Source organism: Styela clava, chromosome 9, assembly GCF_964204865.1.
Source record: "Styela clava chromosome 9, kaStyClav1.hap1.2, whole genome shotgun sequence".
In the NCBI taxonomy this organism is placed as follows: domain Eukaryota; kingdom Metazoa; phylum Chordata; class Ascidiacea; order Stolidobranchia; family Styelidae; genus Styela; species Styela clava.
The window spans coordinates 15,288,687-15,313,165 of NC_135258.1; the positions used below are offsets into that span (position 1 = coordinate 15,288,687).

The 24,479-nt window shown below is 35.0% G+C and overlaps 1 protein-coding gene across 1 annotated transcript; it reads right to left on the reverse strand.

Annotated features, from left to right (window-relative positions):
* Positions 1 to 6,121: 6,121 nt before the first annotated feature.
* LOC120339826 (galanin receptor 2b-like) lies at positions 6,122 to 15,313 on the reverse strand. The gene is made up of 9 exons (XM_039408029.2): positions 14,965 to 15,313; positions 14,566 to 14,697; positions 11,790 to 11,919; positions 8,309 to 8,440; positions 8,062 to 8,189; positions 7,260 to 7,381; positions 7,041 to 7,145; positions 6,495 to 6,630; positions 6,122 to 6,261 (listed from the first exon to the last, which is right to left on the reverse strand). Exons 1-9 carry the CDS (start codon positions 15,048 to 15,050, stop codon positions 6,129 to 6,131), a joined length of 1,104 nt encoding a protein of 367 aa, XP_039263963.2. The 5' UTR covers positions 15,051 to 15,313; the 3' UTR covers positions 6,122 to 6,128.
* Between the last annotated feature and the right edge of the window lie 9,166 nt (positions 15,314 to 24,479).

Below are 24,479 nucleotides of genomic sequence, written 5' to 3' on the forward strand. Positions count from 1 at the left end.
TGTATTCAGTATCTGTGACAGTCAGTGCACTGCAGCTGACTACGTTTGCGTTGAGTGGCGCATCGTGCTAAGCCTTAGGAATACGCTCGATTTCTTACTCCGCTTGGATTCGCAGGTTCAAATATCGTAGGGGACAATTTAGTACCAGAGGATTGCTGGCGGCTTCCTCCCGCCACCCCTACCCTAAGCCAGCGTTTCCCAAACTTTTTTCGCCACAGAACACTTGCACTTTTTATGTCGCCTCGCGGAACACCAAAAATGAAATTGATAAAGAAAAATGATGTAATTCAGCGAGTTGCCAAATGCGCCGTGAAAACTAACAGAATTGTGTTAAACATACCTAAAATATGATTGGATAATATTATTATTATTTTTTAATTCAAATGCTGGGTATATGAATCAATAAATTCATTTTACCTTTCTATGTCGATTACTTTTCATTGCGTAGTGTTTGCCTTTAATGTTACGTAACAATGAAGTACTTTATTTTTATTTATCTGCACTATCTATTATTATTTATCTGCTGAATCGAGTTTAGCGAACAGGAGTAATTTTTTTTCCCATTTTAAAGTAATACCAGGCAGAGGTGGAGGAAGAAAAGTTGACCTTTTGCCATTATCTCTCAGGCCTGTTTGACATGGCGACCAATTCGGCCCTAAGCGAACGCCATATCAAAGAGATGTCTTTTTTGTAGGCTTTCCCACTACCGCCGGAAAAAATCTCGTGGTATATCATTTTTGCAGCCATAGATTAAACATTTACATAAGCTTCATCAGCTTCACAAAACTAGTAAGGAATTTAGAGTTCAAGCAGTGTGGTGGACAAGAGACAGGGTCAGTGGCAGAACGCAGACATAGTGGTCGAAACACACGAAGGAGGTTGTAAACCATGTAGAGCAGACCAGGGTCGGACATAGTGGCTAAAACCCAGCAAGGTAGTCAGGAACAAGGTACAGTGGGTGCAGGGGCGGAATATGCCCCTTTGGTGCCCTAAGCACTGAAGACTTTGGTGCCCCCTTATGTGTAATTTAATTATAAAAAACAATAAACCAAATAAGTTATTATCCATTGAAAATAATCACAAACAACAGTAAATAAAACGATTTTTACGAACATTTTTAGATTTTTTAACTGTTATATATAGCCGATATAAATATCGATATATCGGTTGAGCTCTAATCCTGATGGAGTGTGACAATAAAAATTCCTGCCTCCAATCTCAACGTGAATCGGAATACCAAATGATCACAACTGTAGTTTGAAATTTTACCGGTACCATGTAATCTACCTCAGTGTGGTTCAAGGTTGCTAGGTTGAAGGGCCGCAACAACTTTTGAGAAGGTCTCGCGGGCGCAAGTCGGAGAAAACCCAAAAGTGATCGAAAGATCGCGAGTTTACTTACTTTAAATTTAATTTAACTTTAAATTTAACGAGAGTTTACCGTTCTAATCATACTAATATTATGTTGCATTGGTGGCGTTCTTTTAAAAAAGATATATAAAGCCTTCAGGTATTTAAAAATTAATTCCCGGGAATTACCGTTGTATTTTCCGCATCTCGCGTTTAATGTCGCTTCAAATTATATTTTTTCGTGACAGATATTACCTGAAATCAAACCAGACACTGTGTGAGGGGCAAGGACATAGTTTCCGCCGTGTTTTCCTTGTGTCACTCATTTTATTACGAATTGTTATATTTGAGTAATTTAAAAACTTGCAGCGTGAGCAAGCTTAGTGCCATCGTCAAATAACAACCAAGTCCGTCTAAGTTGGTATTTCGGGACCTAGCTATAAAAAAACTGGATTGCGCGGCGTTAAGTCGGCTCTGCGTTTCGTCACTACTGGCACATGGCCCACGCTTGAAAACAGAGGAGTATTTTTACTAAAATAAAGGCACAAAGCGTTAGAAAAAAGGGTTTGAATCTCGGAATCCCAACCCCAGTTGCAATAGCTGAAAAAACTCAAAAGCGTTCTGCTATTAGATACAAATATACGCTAAAATTGTTCTGTGGGCAGCACAAAATGTGTCAGCATGACATGGTTTGGACCACCCTGGTCTACCTTAACAAAAAAGTCCCGACTTCGCTGACCAAAATGTGAGATTTGATAGAAACAATCCTGCCATGTTTTAAATAAAAAATTAACAATTATCCAGTTGGTTCGGAAATGAATAAAAATTGTCGTGTTCGGCGCAATATGCATTCTTAACTGGATAATTACTAATTTTCTCATTTAAAGCGTTGGTGGAAACTTTGTACAAAACATCCCTTTTATAGCCTATCTATTGTTTATGCCTAGTTTCTACAATAAATAAATGTGTGAACTTTTTCTATTTTTTATCCCCAATTTTGAAATCCCAATCTTATACTTCCAAGTATCGATAAGAATTGATGTTTCCGTAATAATCGACTTCTTTATTTACATCGGTAAAGGCGTAGCCAGCCCAAAATTTGGCAATCCAATTTTTTTTTTTTTGATATGACGTAATACGGATTCTTATTCGCCCGATTTTGCTACGAACAAGGCAGGATTTAAGCAGCCACTGATATCTAATGTTACGTTAAAATCCCCTTTATAGACTTACTTCACGCCGAGTTCTCCAGGCTATACAATCGCGCATTTTTGCCAAATCGGATTATTAATTTGGAGTATGAATTGATAGTAAGCCCCAAACGGCCAATTATCAGTGAATAGCTCTTGAATAGAGCAAAATAGTGTTGAAAACGACGCCCTTACAACTTTGTGTCTTACTTTAAATGCCATGAAATCGTTCGTTTCAAAATTTCGGATTTTTCCTGAAGCAATGGCAAAAAATAAACACCCTCTCTACCGCTCAAAATAAAAAAGGAGATTGAAAAGAAAGAAGAAATTTCAATTTTCAAATCATTCCTAACATTAACTATAGATAAATACTAATTTCAAAACGATGCGAACCGTTTGCGTATAATGCGGACGTGATGACCACTACACTGCAGAAACGTATACGCCGGTGGGTCATATTATAATGAACAATACTCTTGGGAGACTTAACAATAATCTTTCGCGTGTTAGGCGAACGTGATGACTTCTACATATGTGAAACGCATACATCCGTGGTTGGTCGAATCGGCTTGGAACCGACCCTGATGTCATTCCGTAGTGTAGTAGTCATCGCGTTTGCAAACGGTCCCTATAAAGTGGTTCGGGCTCAGGCAGAAACTGGGTTTCCTGTTAACATTTCGCTCAAGCCTAAAATCTTTGACGGATCTCGTTCATCGCCGTGAAAAATAGGGCATATTATGGACTGAGGTATCCTTTCTGACGTATGAATTAACCCTTCGTGGTTGATTTTTACTTTCTCCTATAATATCTTAGAATACTTTTGAAATGAAATGAATTTTTGCTCAAACAATCGATAATAACCTAATGCGTTTCTATCATAATTATCAGACATTTAAGAAAAATGGGTTAAAATGCTGAAATGAATTAGTTGTTAACACGTCTACAAATACAATGAGTAAATAAAGTGTAACTTTAGTAGAAAGTATTGTCTGCGGTAAACTTAAAAATCAAAATTTGTGCTTAAAACTTAACGTTTATTGAAGTTTTAAATCAACATTGTTATTTGAAAGTTCTTGCAAATTTGTAAAATGTATACCACGGTTAAAAAGGTTGAAGAACACTGATCTAGAGCTAGACCGTTAGGGCTTGATATCAAACTTTTGGGTGTTTACTTTTTCTTGTCATTTATTTTGCCGTCGTATCCATCGTGCATATCTGCATTCTGTATTATTGGACACGTTAGTGGGCATAACGATCATTTTGTTATTATGCTGTTGCTTGTTAATTGTAACAGAAAAAATCGCCTTTCTCTTTGATTACTGGACCAATCGCTTTGAAATTGTCAGTGCTCAAAGACTAAATTTTTCGCTAAAAAGCTATTACTTTTATTTATTTCAAATATTCCAGTGAGCTGTATGGGAATCGTTTCCTCGTGTGATATGACGTCATCATAATTTTGCCACTATGTGGCGCTACGTGCTCATATATTTGAACATGGATCTCTTGTTTATCTCCATTTGATTGTTCACAGCGTACTCGATTAGTAATTTTTACCCACTGTCTGATGAACACAATTGCTGCGACACCATCACTCCCACCACTTCAAGGCCAGCCATATGCCTATTCTGTCTCATATTCTTTTGAACGATGTACAGGACTGAAACTAGTGCAGAAACGAAACATTTCGTAAATTTGCAAATAGCTGTGAGGATTATATCTCATATTCGGTAAACAATGTGTTAGAATTCGAAGTTTTGTAAATATTTTCATATTCAGCAAACGAATAATTCGAATTTTACATTCGTGGAGATAAATTTTGCATTCAACAAACAAACATTTCAAAATCTAAGTTTTGTGATGAAGTTTTTATTTCGTGTTGCAGTCCTAACGAATAACTATTCTTATTTCTATGCCATGATTATTTAAAGTATCAGTAGTTCTCTCAACTTCATTTGCCTCCTGTAACTTTGCTCAGAGATTATTGTTTTATATTTTTGAGTAATGCGCGTAACCTTGCTTTCAGTAAATTTGCTTATACAAACACGCACTCTTTGCTCTGACTGCATATAGAAGGAATGCACAAACTTCATGTGCGGCGAGCACCCTAATAATTTTATGAGCTTTCACGATTAACAGACGTAACATAAACTCTTCGCTCTATTTATCTCGGAAACTGAATGCCAAGCCCTGTATTATCCCCAAGATTACCAACTGAATAAAAAAATAGGTCCATGTGCTGGTTTATATTATTCGAGTAAAGTTGTAAATTGATGATGTTTTAGCTTTTCTTGATATAATTCGTACACTTTACCACAATTTTCTCATTATATGAATTTTGAATACAATATATTGGAATGGTCATGATCACAAATGTACTGATTGACTTGACATGGTTTGCAATACGTTAATCATTGTTATTAGATTTCCTTATTCCAGAGGTGAATAGTATCTTATGCTACTAATATTGCGATCCTGAAAGAATCCATGTGCACTGCAATTAACACTTCAGCCTTCTCTTCTTATGAAATTAGTTTGAAACAAGCACGCCAAAACCGACTGGCAAAAATAGTACGTGGTGGCTCAGTATTCTAAAATATCAAAATTATGTTAAAGCCAATGCACCCATTGAATATATTTATAACGTTCGGTTGTAAAATGGCAAATATGCAATTCATATATATATATTATATTTTGTAAAAGGTATTTAAAACTATTTGCTAATTTCATCGTTAGGATTTTGTAATCAGTATTTATTAACGATATCGGCCCACAATTTTTCATTTTATCCAGTTCACCTTTTTATGGATCAAAGAGAGATTCCGTAACAAGAGAGCAAGGCTCAAATAAATTATATAAAAATATGGCTCAATTAAAATACACTACATTGCTGACTAACATGACAAAGAACATTGTAAGTTCCTACATACCGTGCCCAGCAGCAAGCCGTTGACTACAAAACTATTGTTTTATAGGAATATACCCAACAAGTCGTTCACGCAGTTTATGATGTTTACACCAGTCAGCTAACGACACGGCACAATAATATGACACGACTACTCGGCTATGAAAAAGATTTTGCATGTGACTAGAGGGTTAGGTTAAAAAGATTAATATTTTCATTTATCCGAAGAATTAATTACATTTATACCGATTCGTTGATTAGTACTAGGGATTTGTTCAGAGAGAATTGTTTTAAAGATCTCGATTGTACCTTTCCAGCAAAACACTTGAATCAGTGATAAGAGGATGTACACATTAATTTAAACACACTGAATTTTAATAAAATAAAAAATTGACAATGACTCAACCGTGTGATTATATGAGTAATTTTAATTGCAAAAAATTCACACTTTTTATATTTTACACCACGTATTATAAATAATCAACATTTACAAGGCTAGTATTCAAAACTGGTATAAAAAACCATGTATAGACCTTCTTTTGTATTACTAATGAGAAATAACAAACCGAAAAAAAGCAATGCAGTTCAGGCATTTACACAAAATAAATCATAATCATAATTACAGCTTGTAAACTTCATAATTCAACCAATTACAATTAGTCTTTTTTTTCAAATATTCGTTTCCTTTTACGTTGCGGATTTCCTGGCCCTCGAGACTGCCCCTGATATGTTGTATGAAGATTGTAGTTTCTTGTTTCTACCCCCGACTGGGGCAAGTTTCTTTTTAGAGAAGAGCTGTTTTGTGGCCTTCATCAATGTACTAATAAATCAAGAATGAACTAGTTTCAATGGTGATTAGAATATATAACCATCTCATTTCGTTATACCTAACTCATTTCTTGTACATTGATTTACCTTTCATTATTACCAAATGTAGGACTCTTTATTTTGTGTGATTGAAACGGTCAATTATCTAATCGCTTAAAAACAATCTTTGCTTAACAGTTAACAGTCAGTTTATTTCGCACTTCAAGTCCGTAAAAATTTACTTACTCAGAACCAAGGCTGTAGAAAACCGGATTCAGACATTCACTCAATCTCAGTAGCAGGTAACAAGTAAATGTAAACCAACTCCTTGAGACCAGAGGAATCGTGTAATATATGGGCAACGATACAAGTACTCTGTTCACTAAAAATTAAATGCGATAGTCAAATTAGCTATCTGCTCGTAACTCGAATGAGATATTGAATCAAGCCTTAATGTAAGCAGATTATGCTCAACAATCACATACACTTGAAACATGATATATATATATATTTAGTGAATTTTCGAACTATCAATAAAATTATTCCAAAGAATTCATCTATATAATAAATGTACATAAACATCGACGCGTGAGATAAGTAAACAGTAAACAAAATTGCAATGCGGCTCTAAATCTATGTTAATGAAACCTGTGTGTCTGTATTACTTTTTACTCAATGTTTATGGGTTGTAGTAAGCGAATGAAGAAACTGAATTAACTTTCTACATTTCATAATTCCTCCCAGTCAATCACTCTTAACACATTCGTGTTGAAGCGGAAGGTTAATACCAACCAGCGTTTCCTAGGTATCCCAGTATAAATGAGAGAACAATGAGCGACACCTGAAGGATAGCTTTGTTTTCATTCCGTATTCTGTCGGGACTTGGTGTTCTTGGAACTGAAATTAGTTGTAGTGTATTAAATCGGGAAAGACCATTTTATATTTAGAAAATGCCATGTTCTATATACATAGAAGACTATTACGATCAACGTTTTACATGAATAGACTCACTATCACAATGGCGCATTCTGTAAATTGTTACAGCAAGATACACTGCACAACCTATTATTCCGGACATCGGTAGGAAAAACATGAACGGTACCGTAAATTTGTGCAGTTTCAAAGCTTCTTTCCTGTGAATAGATATTAGAGGATTACAGACAAGTGGATAACCATGTTTCCAAAACGTATTTCTCAATTAAAGACAGGGGGAAATTGAGATATCGAGGAAAGTATGCTGTGTTTTGTAAACAATACTGAAGTGTTTACAAACTGAAATTGTATCCAGCCTCGACTCATTATTGATATTTATTCCACATTTATCAATTTTACCCTGTAAAACTAACATACACAGTTTTGCGTCTGATTTTCAAACTGGAAAGATCAGACATGGTATTACGTTTCATTTTTTCGAAAATTGCAAACGTATTTCATTAATACAAAAGCGGAGTTATAAGACAGCACCTATCAGTACTCTATTGAAACAAAATGAATTGATGATTCATTTAATTTTGAATTGGAAATAATTTTGTGCTTTCAGAAAACCAATATTTTGACTGGAAAATCAGATTATCGAGCATAATTGGAAATTAAAATATATACATACATATCCAAAATTCTTGGAATTAAACTGGTGCGGCAATAATATTAAACGATATATATAAATTGATTTTACGAAATCAGATTTATAAAATAGTTTCTTGCCACAAGGGATCTCATCAGAATTTAGGTATTTGTGAAATTGTTTAAATCCCCAAACCCAAAATAATATGTAGAAAATATAATTGTACAGAAAATTACATTGCATTATTACCATTCCAGTGGCACTGCAATGCAGCCCGAGTATTCTGCATCTGGTTGGACTGGATAAACAGTCGGAAATTTATAGCGAAATATTGCTGCTGTTAAGAACACTTCCAACCAAATAACAGCAGCCGTAATCTGAAAATATAAAGATAGTAATATTCCTATGAAAATAGGTTTACGATTTAAACAAATTGACTAATTTATCTGTCTCAAATTGTGAGAAAATCAAATCCATATAAAATAAATAGATATACCGTTGCCATGCTTGGTGTAAACACACGTTTGACACGCATTGGACACTTCATCGCATACAGACGAACAATGCTGAATATTAGAATATGTTGTACTGTAACGTATTCTGTCCAAACACGAACACTATGAGACAACTGAAACAAATATAAAACAAATATAAAAATCGTTAGGCTGATGCAGTTGTGCCTACAGGCTCGGTACTGTTCCCGTAGTAGCTGATGATACAGCAGTACCGCTTGTATCTACCCTGTCAAACTCCAATAAAAGATAATAATAAAAAAAAAATAAAAGATATGTAGTTCTCCGTGTGACATGGGATATTCTGCCAGAATACATGCTTGCGTTGAGATATCAAGGTGTAAAGAATTCCACGATTCACAAACCAAATTTTGACCAGCGCCTATTGCACTTACAGTTGTTTCACCAGTGTGCCTGATTTAGGAAAGAAATTTATCTCCACCAAAATCTAATAAAATAACATTCTGAAATTCTATCATTGGAAGAAATTAGTCAAAACTCACGCCCATCCTACACAGTCCGACGACATCGTGTTACGGCTCATGTGGTTCGTCCTTAACGCGGGAGTTTCCATTACAGTAATTTTCGCACAGTTACCATAATATAGATATTCCGAGTTTCCGACGCGACTTCACGAGAACTCACTCAGAAACTAAAGAGAATGATCCATAAGCAATGCTACGAGCGACCTCTAAAATGCCAGGAGGTACTAACACTTTGAAGAATTATAATGTGAGGTTGCGCATTAGTGTATACCAATTTGTCGCGAGACTTGAAGCAGTTCGCGTCAATACGATCAGGAAAACATCTATAGTGTACTAAATTTATCTGATAGGTACACTGATCGTAAACGAACGTCAGTTCACATACAACCGAGTTTGGCGGCTGAAATCATTTTTCGGAAGAACAAGTTCCGGAAGTTCAGACGAACACAATTGATGTGTTCCAACCAGACGGAATTTGAGTGATTCTGGTAGACTTTTCTTCTATATTTCGAAATCAAACCGGTTTAAAATTAAAAAAAAAATGATAATTTTTTATTCAGATTAAGACCTTTACTAATCATTGGGACATACCTACCCCCACTCAAAAGTAAAAAAGGTTTTCATTACATCGGGATTTTCTGGTGCCATGAAGTTTAATTTCAGCTCCGGGTTTTTTGAAGTGTTGTCAAATTCAACTTAATATCCAGACAGAAGTTTGAGAAACGATGATATCATATGACCAGATTTCGCATTGATCAAGACCCTGATAACCTAATATATTCTCAAAAAATGACCTACTAGTTAGTACAGTATAACATGGCTCTTCGAGTAGCATTTCTGTAGGTTTCCAATCGCAGTACCATTGTGATGGATAAAATAATATTGGAATCTTCACTGGTTTATTCGGCAATTGCAAAACTCGATTAATCGACTGATTCTGTCTAAATTATTTTTGTTAATGTCTTTCCTTAATTTTGTTCAAACATTTCTGAATCTACTTTTACTGACTGCATGAAATGTGCCATCATTCCGTCAGAAAAACTCTTGTGCCAAACATTTAGACCCGAAAGAATATTAATTAATGTATACAATTTATTTGACGTATATTACAAATTATTTGTATCACATGTATACCAAAACAGCCTAATAATCTTATCTAATTATCATCATCATCCATTAATTGATTGTGTTTCCTCAGTGATATTATACAGTACTGAATTGTTCACCTAAACCATAGGTTCTCAAAGTGCTCCGTACGGAGCCCCAGGGCTCCGCGAGAGAAACCCAGGGGCTCGGGGAGCTATTCGATTACTTTTCAAAATATTGACTTGGCTAATTTTGTAACTGTTCAAAGAAGCAATAACAGCTTTGATAAAATCTGACAACAATATAGCCTCGAAATATGGCAAAGAGGCGGAATTAAAAAGTGACATTATTTATAAGCAGGAGCGCAGCCAGGATTCTTAGGAGGGAGGGGGTTCAAAATTGGAATAGGAAATTTCCGCGCAACATCCTTCGCGATTAAAAAGGATAACGAGATTTCTGTTGGGTAAAATATTCAATCCATGACCGATGCGAGCATTTAAAGTGTATTGTCGTTATAATTTATTTGTGCTCATCGTTACTCACGTTTGATTCGAGATTACTATTAGGATTACTAAAATGAAAGAATACTATTCTAAAATACCATAAAATACGTGATAAACTGCCAGCTATAAACAAAACTGGAGTCTTATTTTTGCGATCTCGGGATTTGTCATACTTGATTTCTTCTTTCGCACTCGAGATTATTTTTAAGCAAGATATCGCGTTTAAAAAATCACAAGGTCTGGGCAAAATACGAACGATTGAAATTTATTTTATCGCATGCGACTCCGTTGGTAGTTTCAGAATGAAAAAAAGGTAGCCTACATCGCGCGCACAATTGACTGTGTTTCGATTTCTCATGTTACTACGATGAATAACCAAAGAAAACCTAACATAACACCAAATTTTGTGATTAACAATGTTTATGAAAGCGTTTTAAGGTCTGATGAAACCAAACTTATAGTGTTATCTTCCATTTTAGGTTTTAGTTTTAATATTTTAGAATGCCGCTTTTCAATCAAAAAATTTGAGTTGCGGATTTACCTCTTTATTAATTATGATTTTTAGCATTTCGTCGCCGTTGACCATAATATGTTTTTCACATTGAACACATAATTTCCCACGAGAACAAATAAGCAATTATTGTCGTCATTGTGGAACAATACATGTATATGCCAAAGGAAATTTTCGATTTAGGGAGAATAAACACCGGCGTAAAGATGTTTAAGGTTTAAAAACACGCCATGCTGACGAAAACAATCGTCAATTATAACAAAATGCAATCGCGCATGTTATTAGCGGCTCTTTAAGTCTTCCAAAAATGTCAAACGGGAAAAGAATCGACCCCTAATTATCAATATGTTTGCCAAGTGTCAAATTTACAGTTTGAATTAAGTAAAGTACTTTTAACTTACTCGGGAATATTAATCGGAAAGTAACAATTTTAACATTTATTTTGGGGCTCCGTGAATAATAGTCAACCTTTTCAAGGGCTCCGCAACACAAAAAGTTTGAGAACCCCTGACCTAAACAACCGAAAATTATATGTGCCCCGGATTGTCTTTATACAGTGATTCAAAATTAACTTTCCCAAAAACATCTTTAATACGTATGGCGTATTTCATTGGACTGGACGATAACCAATAAAGTCACAGCTATAACCAATACGACCTGGTCTTATCTAAGTGATCGGGATATCGATGCTTAACAATACATATATTTTGTATGATGATAATTATATACCATTAACATTACCATTATTTGGACGAGTTAATGCTGACCAGATCGAACACAAAATTTTAGAATCGTCAGTGACCTAATTAATATTGTTCCATCACAATAGAGCTAAATGTTAAATGAAGAAATCAAAAGATGCATCTGCGAATTTTCTTACCTTGCAAAAGAATTCTGGTCCAGTGTATGCCCTCAAAGACCATAACAAACTATAGGACTGAATAGAACTATTAGAAGCAGAAAGGAAATCTGAGATGCAAAGACTCACAAGAAGAATGTTGAACGGAGATCTGATAAACATTGAAAAAATCGAAAATCAGCTTTTTTTTTTATAAATACAATAGAAAATAAACATAAAGCATATAAGTAGGCTAATCTACTTTTGCCACATAAAAAACAACTTTGAATAAAGTTTGTGTTATCTTACTTGGACAAGAGATAACATTTCGTTGAAAATTATCTTTTTCGAAAGTAACTGAAAGTAGGCTTGCACGTAATTGACAAAAATCAATTCCGTAATTACGGCAAAATCAATTACGTAATGACCCCGTAATTGCGATATTTTTCCACGCATTTAAACCTATCGTAACAACCCATTGAATCCACTTTTTTTCCGAATGGGACATTGAAGTTGGGTTTTTCTATTCTTGGCAGTACTACACGCCGGCGGCAGATGTTAAAGACAACTATCAAGGAGTGAATTCAAATTAATTTTATTCTGATTTTTATCTTTTGTGTTAGCTTTGGTTTTTCTTTATCACCTTCGCAAATTAACCGTCCCATTTTTATGCGATCAATTTTATTTTATCATTACCGACACTGGTATACGGGTATTTATGGAAACGATAGTGTTTTAAAACCACCTTAGTACTGAATAAAAATTACGGGTTTCTAATTTATTAACCAACGACGAGCGTATTCTCTCATTTGATTATACTTGCGATTTCCTCGCGACGAAGACTTATTTTTGCAGCGTTTTCTGCATTATCCGACATTAATGCCTTGTTAGCATTTTATAATAATAATTATTGATGTCGACTTATTGACGATATTCCGATTACCATGCTTCATTTTACATTCAATCATATCGCGGACTGAATGTTTATAACATTATTTGCGATAAATTTAGATCAAATATTATTTATTTGCGTATAATTTAAATACCGAACTTATATGACATGCCTTCTCCGAAAATACAAAGTTTATTTTACACTCACAACATTTATTTGCTAACTCAAGTCGGCGATCCTATCGGCCAAGATTGACAAAAGTTTGGTCGAGTGCCGGTGGTATTCAAGTCGACGATAAATCAAAATAAGTTGCCGCATTTGGTAAGACAGTTAATCATTTATGGCCGAAATATTGAGAGGAATTGTGAAAAACATCATGAGCAAGGCCAAGTCCGGACTGATATATAAGATAAAACCGTTAACAGAACATTAAGATTTTGTAATAGAAAATGGATCTCGCACAGAATAAACACACAGGCTCATATTTGATTATATATGATAGCAGTTAAATTTTCAACGGTCCGCGAGGAATCCGTCGTTTTGGTTCATTACGCAATCTCTCTTTTGTCGTCAAATTGCTATTTGATAAGCGCGACATTAATTATCACGGCGAGGTATTGGCGCGAGTGATCAATCGCTCTTTTCGCTTATTTGGTTCCAATTCGTCGCGAAAGCTCTTCGTTAAATTTCACAAGATCGTCGTGTTGAAAGGTTATGGATATTTTCCTGTTTATAAGTCTGAAATGAAACAGCCAAAAACAATATGATATTCCATGTTCATATATCAAGTGTTGATATTAAAAATAAAGAATGGTTAAGCATTGCTAATCCACACTTGGCGGGGAATTCCCACTATTCAAACGCGTGAATATAAAATAGAAACGGAACATATATACCATAAGTAACGGAAAACTGGAACAAGTAAATAATAAATAAAAGTAAAATGGATACAAATGTTTGATAGGCCATGTTTGATAGATTGATCTCCTGCGTTCATTAGTCATTCACCCGAAGAAGTTGAAACCGGGCGTGTTAGCGTCCATCGGTCTTAACACAATTCTATCCCTTATCTATGGTTAAGTTGCGGGAGAAGTTAAAACCAGGTGTGTTGACATCAAACGACCCTACTCAGTTCTTCCCCCATCAACTAACTAATAATTTACATTGGCCACGCCAGATAAGTTGATAATAGGTTAGTAAATGGCAACGCGGCATGCCTTCCTTCACATACGTAACAAGAGAGAGAAAAACGGCTGCGAATACCGGAACTCTAACTTCTTCTACTTGTTGAGCTTTCATTTTTCGCAATCGACGAAATTGACTGCTTTGAAGAAAGCTCGTTTCAATGCAATAATTACGACTTTACGTAATTCGTAACTTCCCTTCCGTAACTCCAAATAATTACGTAATTCCGTAAATCCGTAAATTACGTGCAAGCCTAACTGAAAGAGCATGTTACATGCCCCGAAATGAATCGTTGCTATGTATTAAAAACCGTAATGTTTTCTGTAATCTCCTGTTCCTGCCGAGGTTATCTATTGCACTCATCCGTGACGGTATGAGCGACCCAAAATATCTTAATCTGAATTCATAAATTTTTAATTACTTCTTCGAAAATGAAGAAAAAAACACTTGAACTTCTGTTTACTCATGATTGCGCCAAAAAGTTTCTGTCATCTATGACGCTTAGCACAAAAGTTGTGTATGTTCTCTCTAGAATATATATGTCCCATTTGACCTGGGTTCTGTTTATTTTTGTTGGGGGGATGGGGAGAGGCTGTATTATCGTCGATTGTATTATACCATGCTCGAGAAAGCGGGAAATCATTGTCGCGAAAGCTTCTAAAAGAAGTAAGCCAGTAGTAAACTTATGGCATTTTCGTATACTATTGATAGAAAAAAACTTAAATTCTCGCCATAACTTACTTTTTAAGCTCTTTATTCTTCATGATCACAAAAATTGTCAACCCGTTTGCAAATACTCCGAACAGCCCCAAAATGAGAAATACAGAAAAGAATATAATACGTTGTGTGGGAGTAAATATCTGCGTTGAATACCTGAAAATTTCAACTTAAACTATAAAAGTGGAGTTTATTATACCTTAGTCAACAGATATAAAATTCGACTTGTTCTAAGAAGTTGCTTGTCTAGAAATACTAGAAGTTGGATGTTAAAAAGTATCCAACCCCACATTCACAAGGGAATCATCTCTAAAAAATTATATTCATTGAAAATATATACCTAATAAAATTAAACCTATATACAATTTCGTTCCATGGAATATTATATTTCATTTCTCAATCAAAAAGAATAGTGATACATACCAAATGAACGTATCTGAATCTTTTGTATTGGATTCTAGACTGCTTTCGAAAGTGTTCACACTTTCGTATGTACCGGTGGTATTCATGTTTCGGATGTTTTCTTCAATCTTTGTTCACCAACAGCTTATTTTATTTTTATTATATCGTTGTGGGTTACGCTATATTTATCACTTATTTAAAACAAAATAAATATCAAACATTTCAATTCCAACTGTTTCATAATAAAAATCTGTATTGAAATATTATAGAATGTGCGTTTGGAATTAGTAGCACTTTTGTAAAGTACAAGTCAAACATTTTCATTTCATTTATCTTTTTGATTTTAAGCCAAATATGGAGAAACATTAACGTTTTTGAATGGTGTTTAAGCGTTCGATTCATATATTTTCAGTCATGATGATTTGTCAGAACCGCAATATATTACAAACAAATTTAAATGCACACTCAAAGAGAACTTTCTATATTTCCATTGGGATTTTCAACTTACCTTCACCTTAGTTTCAGGCGATTTAATAAGTATCACCCACTCTCCACATAGCCACGTTGCTCAAAAGCTACCTACCATGCTACTAATACAACATTATATCGCGAATTCCGACGCCAGAAATATATATGCCAATTTTATTAGAACCTGTAAAAATTTCTTCCTATCTTAATATTACGTAGCGAGAACAGCCCCTCGACCTCTAATCGTGGATACCAATATTTAATAATGCCTCAAAGATTCTTCTTGTAAGAAATTTTGGCGTTGAGCGGTGTAGAAACATGCGAAAAATCTTGACGCAGTGAGTGATGCAGATTTCTTCACAAAGCTATATTTGGAAACACCAGTTTCGGATCCAAATTACCAAGGGTAATTTTCGGATAAAGATTGTCATTTTTTTCTATTTTGTTGAAAGGCGTTGTTATGATAATAAAAATTTATCAATCAATCTAAATTATCATACTTTGTTTTTAAGATAGAAGGAGTAGCTTTTTCAAATTTAGACAAATTCGCTTATTCTATCGTATTCATTTTTTTTCAATATTAAACAGTTCAATATTTGGTAATATATATACATGAAATAAAAATTGAACAAATACTTATTTCAAATTTTTTTGAAGTGGTTTTGTTTTTGAAACAAGCCTCTTCAGTTCAAAAACGACCTAATAACGAATAATAGCTACAAATTGTATGTGATGCCCTCAGGGTTCAGCCTGCATTGCCTAATGGCAAATCCAGCACTAGTCCAGCCATTGCGACAAACTAAATTTTATTGTGATCCGGATAATCCAACCCTAGTTGTTGCTACGCTCGCTAACGAGATTGGATATTGTTCTTTCGCTTACAGTACGTTTTTTCCAAACGACAGCGAATTATAATATGACAAGTTACTTATCACAACTGCAAGATAAATGTAAAAAAATGCTATGAACCTAGCATCTAATTGATATGTTAAGGTAAACGATACATACAGAATAATGCGTTCTAACATGAATTGTTCCAATATCGTTTATGTCTTGGCCGTTAGTATATTTCTTATGAATTCAGCGATCAGCTATTGTTGGGTATATGACATATCACTCACTAACGGCTGAATCTGTATGCATCATTGAGATTTAAGCGATTGATTCCACACGTTAAGTTTGGGTAATAATACATACAAATTTAGCAGTTCGCAGCGCTTAGGAATGTATGTACAGTTCAATACAAAATTAGTTTATTCAAGAAAGAGTTCCAATATCCTTTTCGTTACTAACACCCTACTAGCGGAATTTGTTGTGGGGAATTATAGAATAAGTTAATTATTGCGGCTGTATGAATTAACTTATCAATTTCGACTAACCTGGTGCGGCTTTACCGGTACTAACGTGAATGAATGTTTCCCCGAGCATCGACTTCCTTGGTTATATTCGTAACAATTGCCGCATCGAACCTACGAAATATCGTAAGTGTAATATGTCATTATTTGTATCGATACTATTTAATACAAACACATTAATTTCAATGTTATTGTTTATGGTGTAACCAGAAAAAATCGATGAGACGACTAAAATTGATATTACGAAATTTTCTGAAATCTGAATCACCAATGATTGGTGTCAAGGTGCAATTTATTTTGTGTATTTTTTATTTTTTTGAAAACAAAGTGTACATATGGATCGTTTTGTTGTTGTTCTTGTTGTTGGTATTTTACTTCTTATTGTTATGAAAAAAATCGATTTTCTCCTCAACTACTGGACCTATTGATTTGAAATGTTTAGTGGTTGAAGGTTTTCTTTTGTGCTTTAAGGTATTACTTTAATTGCTATCAAAAATTTCTGTGGTTTTTATAGATTTCGTTTTTTCTATGCGACGACGTCATCAAAATTGCGCACTTTGCCGTGGTTCCGTGATCACACCTCAGGGATCCTGTGACATGATGCCGGTACTGTGAATCAGCGGTTCCCAAACTTTTTTCTGCTAACCCAATTTTCATGAAATCGAAGGCTACAGATACTCGCGACCCCACAATAGGAATAATACACTAATTTCAAAAATCAGTATTCTCTATTTAATTATTTTAATGAAAACAATGTGTCTGTATATCACTTGTAGGTTAGAGCAGGGCTCCGCAACTACTTTGACCCCCCAAAAAATTCTCTAATTTCTCGCGACCCAAGCATCTGGTAAGCAAGTAATAGTTATCGATTTCAAGACTATTATTGACACTGTAGCAATTTTCTTACACAAAATTATATCAAACATGGCACATAAAATCTCGGTATCTATCTTATCATCAATTCTTTACTGCAATTAAAATGAAACACCTACGAGGACAAAATGAACATTTAGTTGTTCGATTTAGACTTATATTTACCAAAACACAACTCAAAACTAACAAAAAGCGATAATATTCACAACCATGAAAATATGTCTAAGTGACACAAAAGTGCCCTAACGGCTCCTAAAACTTTTATTGTTACGTCACATTTTGCACTTATGCTGATTGGCCACTGTTTGGAAGTCGATGATCGGAGAAACAACCATGATTCTAATTAGAGGTTTATAAAGTTGTAGTGCATAAATACGCTACACAGTCGCGATGCTTATATTTATGGCAAATTTGAATTGTTTTGCGACCCAGTGAGGAGGGTTTCCTGACCCAAATGTGGGTCGCAACCCTGTATTTGCGGAACCCTGGGTTAGGGGAACGTTGGTGTGACGTTGCTGTACGTAACCTCTCAGCACAGTCCCAAACAAAATGTAAAAAACACCAAAAACAGTTCGAAAAACAAATGGTCGATTGGACTCAAATGTTAACCTTTATATTCACGTGAACGGTGAACATTTTCCCAATATTTAAAAATATTTGAACACGTCCGGCGATACGCCAGAAACATGGAGAAACACTCAGAAGATTTGTTGACACAACGCATTCTATGAAAAACACGATGTAAAAATCTCTGAGATTTGAAACAGTAAAGAACGCCGAGTTCTTTGGCAAAACGTAGACCTTGACTATTTTAGTCCAGCGTCAAAAAATTACAGATTGCTCCATCACTTGAAGGTAAAACAGAGTATGAAAGTAAAGTGAGGAAAAAGAGTAGCCTGCAGGGTCTCATCTTTTTCAGATGCCTTTTTATTTACTTGAATTTTATGTCGTTTTATTTTTGGATCTGCTATGATATCATGTGTAACGTAGCAGGGTTTTAAGGCGGTGGCGTTCGACTGTAATATACTGTGTAGAAAAGACCGTATTCTTCCTCGCTAAATGACAATTTAATTGACTCTTGAAAACTGGCCAATACTCAGCTTATAGGTATTCTGTTGCTCCAGTACAGAGGTTCACAAGATAAGCAGTCAAGAAATATTAACACCGCTCCAACGGTGCACTTGCAACGAACACGGACTTAAAAAGGAACAAGCTATTGAAAACACGAACCACACGGTGGAATGAACCTAAGATATACGTATATCACGTTACACACGTATAAAATATAACATGCTTCTTTTTTTGTTTTGCAATATTGCAATACGAAAATGCAACATTGTTCACTTTTATTCGAAGGTGTTGTGGACAAAAACACGTAGGCCTGTGTGTTCAGTATAGATTTTAGACACGCGCGAGAAAAACCAAAGCGCTTTCGCAAAGGATAGAAACCTGTAAATATGTTTACTCGGCAAAGACACTACCAGCAATCAATAAAATACATCGAATTTTGGACCAATCGCTTAATAAAGCAACGTTACTTTGTATATTCGGTTATCAAGCGGTTACACTGGTATCAAAACAACATAATTTCTGCACAGACCGGTAAAAACAGGTTCGCGGACCAGTGGCCACTGGTTTAGCCTGCAGGTACTCATGAGAATTATTACTGTAAGGTCAACTGCTTATTCGAATGTAACATTATCAAAAAAGGTATAAACGGGGACTATTATTGACGCTCACTCAGGTTATCATTCAGTCGCATTTACTATTACCCGTGACCAGCACAAATTTCACTTTTCAACTTTTAAATTCTTGTGACTTGTGTGCATTTTCAACAGAAGTCGGGCGACGCGGGTCGCGACCCACAGTTTAAAAACCACTGCTGTAAATGATTTGATACTACTTAGTTTTGGTCTTCGTGTCCCTATATTTGTGCAATGCTCTCTTGATCTTGTTGGACACGAAGTGAACCTATAGATTGTTTCAATATTATCATGTTGTTAGAATTCTTTGTCACGTTCTTGTTCTCATTGTTATAACGCATTTCTCTTTAAATCTGATTTGAAATAATTGTGTAATGCTTTTTATGGCCGAACAAACTTAAAAAGCCAATATAATGTAAGTTAAAATGAATTAAAATTAAAACACATCTTTTATCGAATAATTTTCAACAAAATGAAAAAAAATCGCTTTTCTTTTTATATACTGGACTAATCCCTTTGTAATCGCAAGTGATTAAAGATTGGTGTATTTTGCCAAAAGACTATTACTTTTATTTATTTCAAAACTGTCTGTGGGCTCTACGGGATTCGTTTTTTGTGTGCAATGACGTCATCAAATTTAATAAATTGCGCACCAAACGGCGGATCCGGCATCGAGTTGGTTGCTTTCCGGTGATCAGTCGAAGTCATATGACCTGCGGCACCGGTAGTCTACCGTGGAAGATTGCATACTCATAATACTTCGTTTTGGCCACCGTATTCGTATATTTGAGCATTGCTTCTTTTTAAATTTATAATCAAAACACAGAAGAGGAAACTCATTTATGTATCATGGTCATCTTCGATCAAAAACTAGTACAGCAAACTGGTACAAAAACGTAATTTCCCAAAATATGATTATTAATCCACGATTCAACCTGGTCACAGAGTGACATGCCACGGGACGAGAGCGAGCTTAATAAAGGTCCAAATTTAAAGTTTATGGCTCGTACCACGGGGCTGTGGAGTGCCATTCCATTGAGCTGAACAACTACAAGTGATGTGATGAAGATTCTTTTGGTGAATTCATCGGCGGAATATTGTAAAAATATTTTCTCTGCCTGTTGGGTCCAGCTTCTCGGAGACCAATGGTTTTGAATTGGTATTGGTTGTTAATTCTTCCTTACCAGCGCCAGTTAAATCCATACTTTTGGAAATGTTTTCTCAAATTGTTTTCTTCAATAACTTCAATGTTATTTTGAATATTGATAAATTTCTTGATTCTCTCAACATTATTCCATAGTGACGATTTAATAACACATCGCTTTCGATTTCTGTAAAATTTGAAGTTCACGCGCAAACAAAACTAAATAATTTTCGTTTTTTATTTCGCTTTTTCTTGGGAGGGGGGGGGGGGGGGGGTCACCCTGTATAGGCATACAAATTAACAGCATAAAATATTGATTATGAAGGGCAATGAAAATATAAATACATCCGTCGGCATAAATTTGAGATTATTGAAATAACGTATTTACAAAGCATAATAAATATTTGATACGGTTAAATGTTTATTTTTTTCGTCGATTTTAATTTCAATTTCTGCCAAATGTGACCGATCGCGCATACTTCTTTAGTTAAATACACACTACTACATTAAGTAATCTATTGATACATTCAACAAAATATGTATTTGGTATGTTATTAACAAAATTATGCACGTATCGATTCTAAATACATATTTAATGAGTATGCAAAATCGACTCAATTCACCTGTTGAAGGGAATAAACATGACCTACGTCAATGCACCTGATAGCTTCCGTAATTTATAACCTAATCATAACAGGATTGTTGATAGTTTAATTGAAACCCCACATAGTATTTTTATATCGATACCATGTAGTCGAATTACACGGTTGAGCTGACATCACCCATATTTAATAGCACGACATGAGAACAACTGATTAGTCAAACAAGCCACTCGTGAAGTATTCGTGGTAGGTTTTTAATTAATCGAACTAGTCAACAAACAGATATGAATTCGAGCTCATATTTTGGTAATTTTGGTAACAATGTTACCCAAATTGGAACGGTGAATAATACCCGCCCACAGCACGGAATGTAAGTATTTTTGTACCAGTATTATGAGTACTGCATGTATATAATATAATATATATTTTTTTTTTTCAGTCAATTTGTGGAAAAGAAAACCCAAGCCATGACTAGAAATTAAAAACTAAAAATAAAAAAGAGGGAAATAATATCAGTTTCAATTTATCCAATATATCAAATCAGAAACATTTTATGGAAAGTCTTCTGCGTTATATATTTGTGAATCGATTGAAAATTTTTTTGATAAATCATTGTAAAAGTGTTAATGAAAAAATGAAAATTACCTGAACTAAACCTTAAAATTAAAACCCGATTTACGAACGGATTCACTAAGACAGCGGTCTCTAAGGCGGTGGCGGTTTTAAGGCGGTGGCGTTCGACTGTAATATACTGTGTAGAAAAGACCGTATTCTTCCTCGCTAAATGACAATTTAATTGACTCTTGAAAACTGGCCAATACTCAGCTTATAGGTATTCTGTTGCTCCAGTACAGAGGTTCACAAGATAAGCAGTCAAGAAATATTAACACCGCTCCAACGGTGCACTTGCAACGAACACGGACTTAAAAAGGAACAAGCTATTGAAAACACGAACCACACGGTGGAATGAACCTAAGATATACGTATATCACGTTACACACGTATAAAATATAACATGCTTCTTTTTTTGTTTTGCAATATTGCAATACGAAAATGCAACATTGTTCACTTTTATTCGAAGGTGTTGTGGACAAAAACACGTAGGCCTGTGTGTTCAGTATAGATTTTAGACACGCGCGAGAAAAACCAAAGCGCTTTCGCAAAGGATAGAAACCTGTAAATATGTTTACTCGGCAAAGACACTACCAGCAATCAATAAAATACATCGAATTTTGGACCAATCGCTTAATAAAGCAACGTTACTTTGTATATTCGGTTATCAAGCGGTTACACTGGTATCAAAACAACATAATTTCTGCACAGACCGGTAAAAACAGGTTCGCGGACCAGTGGCCACTGGTTTAGCCTGCAGGTACTCATGAGAATTATTACTGTAAGGTCAACTGCTTATTCGAATGTAACATTATCAAAAAAGGTATAAACGGGGACTATTATTGACGCTCACTCAGGTTATCATTCAGTCGCATTTACTATTACCGGTGACCAGCACAAATTTCACTTTTCAACTTTTAAATTCTTGTGACTTGTGTGCATTTTCAACAGAAGTCGGGCGACGCGGGTCGCGACCCACAGTTTAAGAACCACTGCTGTAAATGATTTGATACTACTTAGTTTTGGTCTTCGTGTCCCTATATTTGTGCAATGCTCTCTTGATCTTGTTGGACACGAAGTGAACCTATAGATTGTTTCAATATTATCATGTTGTTAGAATTCTTTGTCACGTTCTTGTTCTCATTGTTATAACGCATTTCTCTTTAAATCTGATTTGAAATAATTGTGTAATGCTTTTTATGGCCGAACAAACTTAAAAAGCCAATATAATGTAAGTTAAAATGAATTAAAATTAAAACACATCTTTTATCGAATAATTTTCAACAAAATGAAAAAAAATCGCTTTTCTTTTTATATACTGGACTAATCCCTTTGTAATCGCAAGTGATTAAAGATTGGTGTATTTTGCCAAAAGACTATTACTTTTATTTATTTCAAAACTGTCTGTGGGCTCTACGGGATTCGTTTTTTGTGTGCAATGACGTCATCAAATTTAATAAATTGCGCACCAAACGGCGGATCCGGCATCGAGTTGGTTGCTTTCCGGTGATCAGTCGAAGTCATATGACCTGCGGCACCGGTAGTCTACCGTGGAAGATTGCATACTCATAATACTTCGTTTTGGCCACCGTATTCGTATATTTGAGCATTGCTTCTTTTTAAATTTATAATCAAAACACAGAAGAGGAAACTCATTTATGTATCATGGTCATCTTCGATCAAAAACTAGTACAGCAAACTGGTACAAAAACGTAATTTCCCAAAATATGATTATTAATCCACGATTCAACCTGGTCACAGAGTGACATGCCACGGGACGAGAGCGAGCTTAATAAAGGTCCAAATTTAAAGTTTATGGCTCGTACCACGGGGCTGTGGAGTGCCATTCCATTGAGCTGAACAACTACAAGTGATGTGATGAAGATTCTTTTGGTGAATTCATCGGCGGAATATTGTAAAAATATTTTCTCTGCCTGTTGGGTCCAGCTTCTCGGAGACCAATGGTTTTGAATTGGTATTGGTTGTTAATTCTTCCTTACCAGCGCCAGTTAAATCCATACTTTTGGAAATGTTTTCTCAAATTGTTTTCTTCAATAACTTCAATGTTATTTTGAATATTGATAAATTTCTTGATTCTCTCAACATTATTCCATAGTGACGATTTAATAACACATCGCTTTCGATTTCTGTAAAATTTGAAGTTCACGCGCAAACAAAACTAAATAATTTTCGTTTTTTATTTCGCTTTTTCTTGGGAGGGGGGGGGGGGGTCACCCTGTATAGGCATACAAATTAACAGCATAAAATATTGATTATGAAGGGCAATGAAAATATAAATACATCCGTCGGCATAAATTTGAGATTATTGAAATAACGTATTTACAAAGCATAATAAATATTTGATACGGTTAAATGTTTATTTTTTTCGTCGATTTTAATTTCAATTTCTGCCAAATGTGACCGATCGCGCATACTTCTTTAGTTAAATACACACTACTACATTAAGTAATCTATTGATACATTCAACAAAATATGTATTTGGTATGTTATTAACAAAATTATGCACGTATCGATTCTAAATACATATTTAATGAGTATGCAAAATCGACTCAATTCACCTGTTGAAGGGAATAAACATGACCTACGTCAATGCACCTGATAGCTTCCGTAATTTATAACCTAATCATAACAGGATTGTTGATAGTTTAATTGAAACCCCACATAGTATTTTTATATCGATACCATGTAGTCGAATTACACGGTTGAGCTGACATCACCCATATTTAATAGCACGACATGAGAACAACTGATTAGTCAA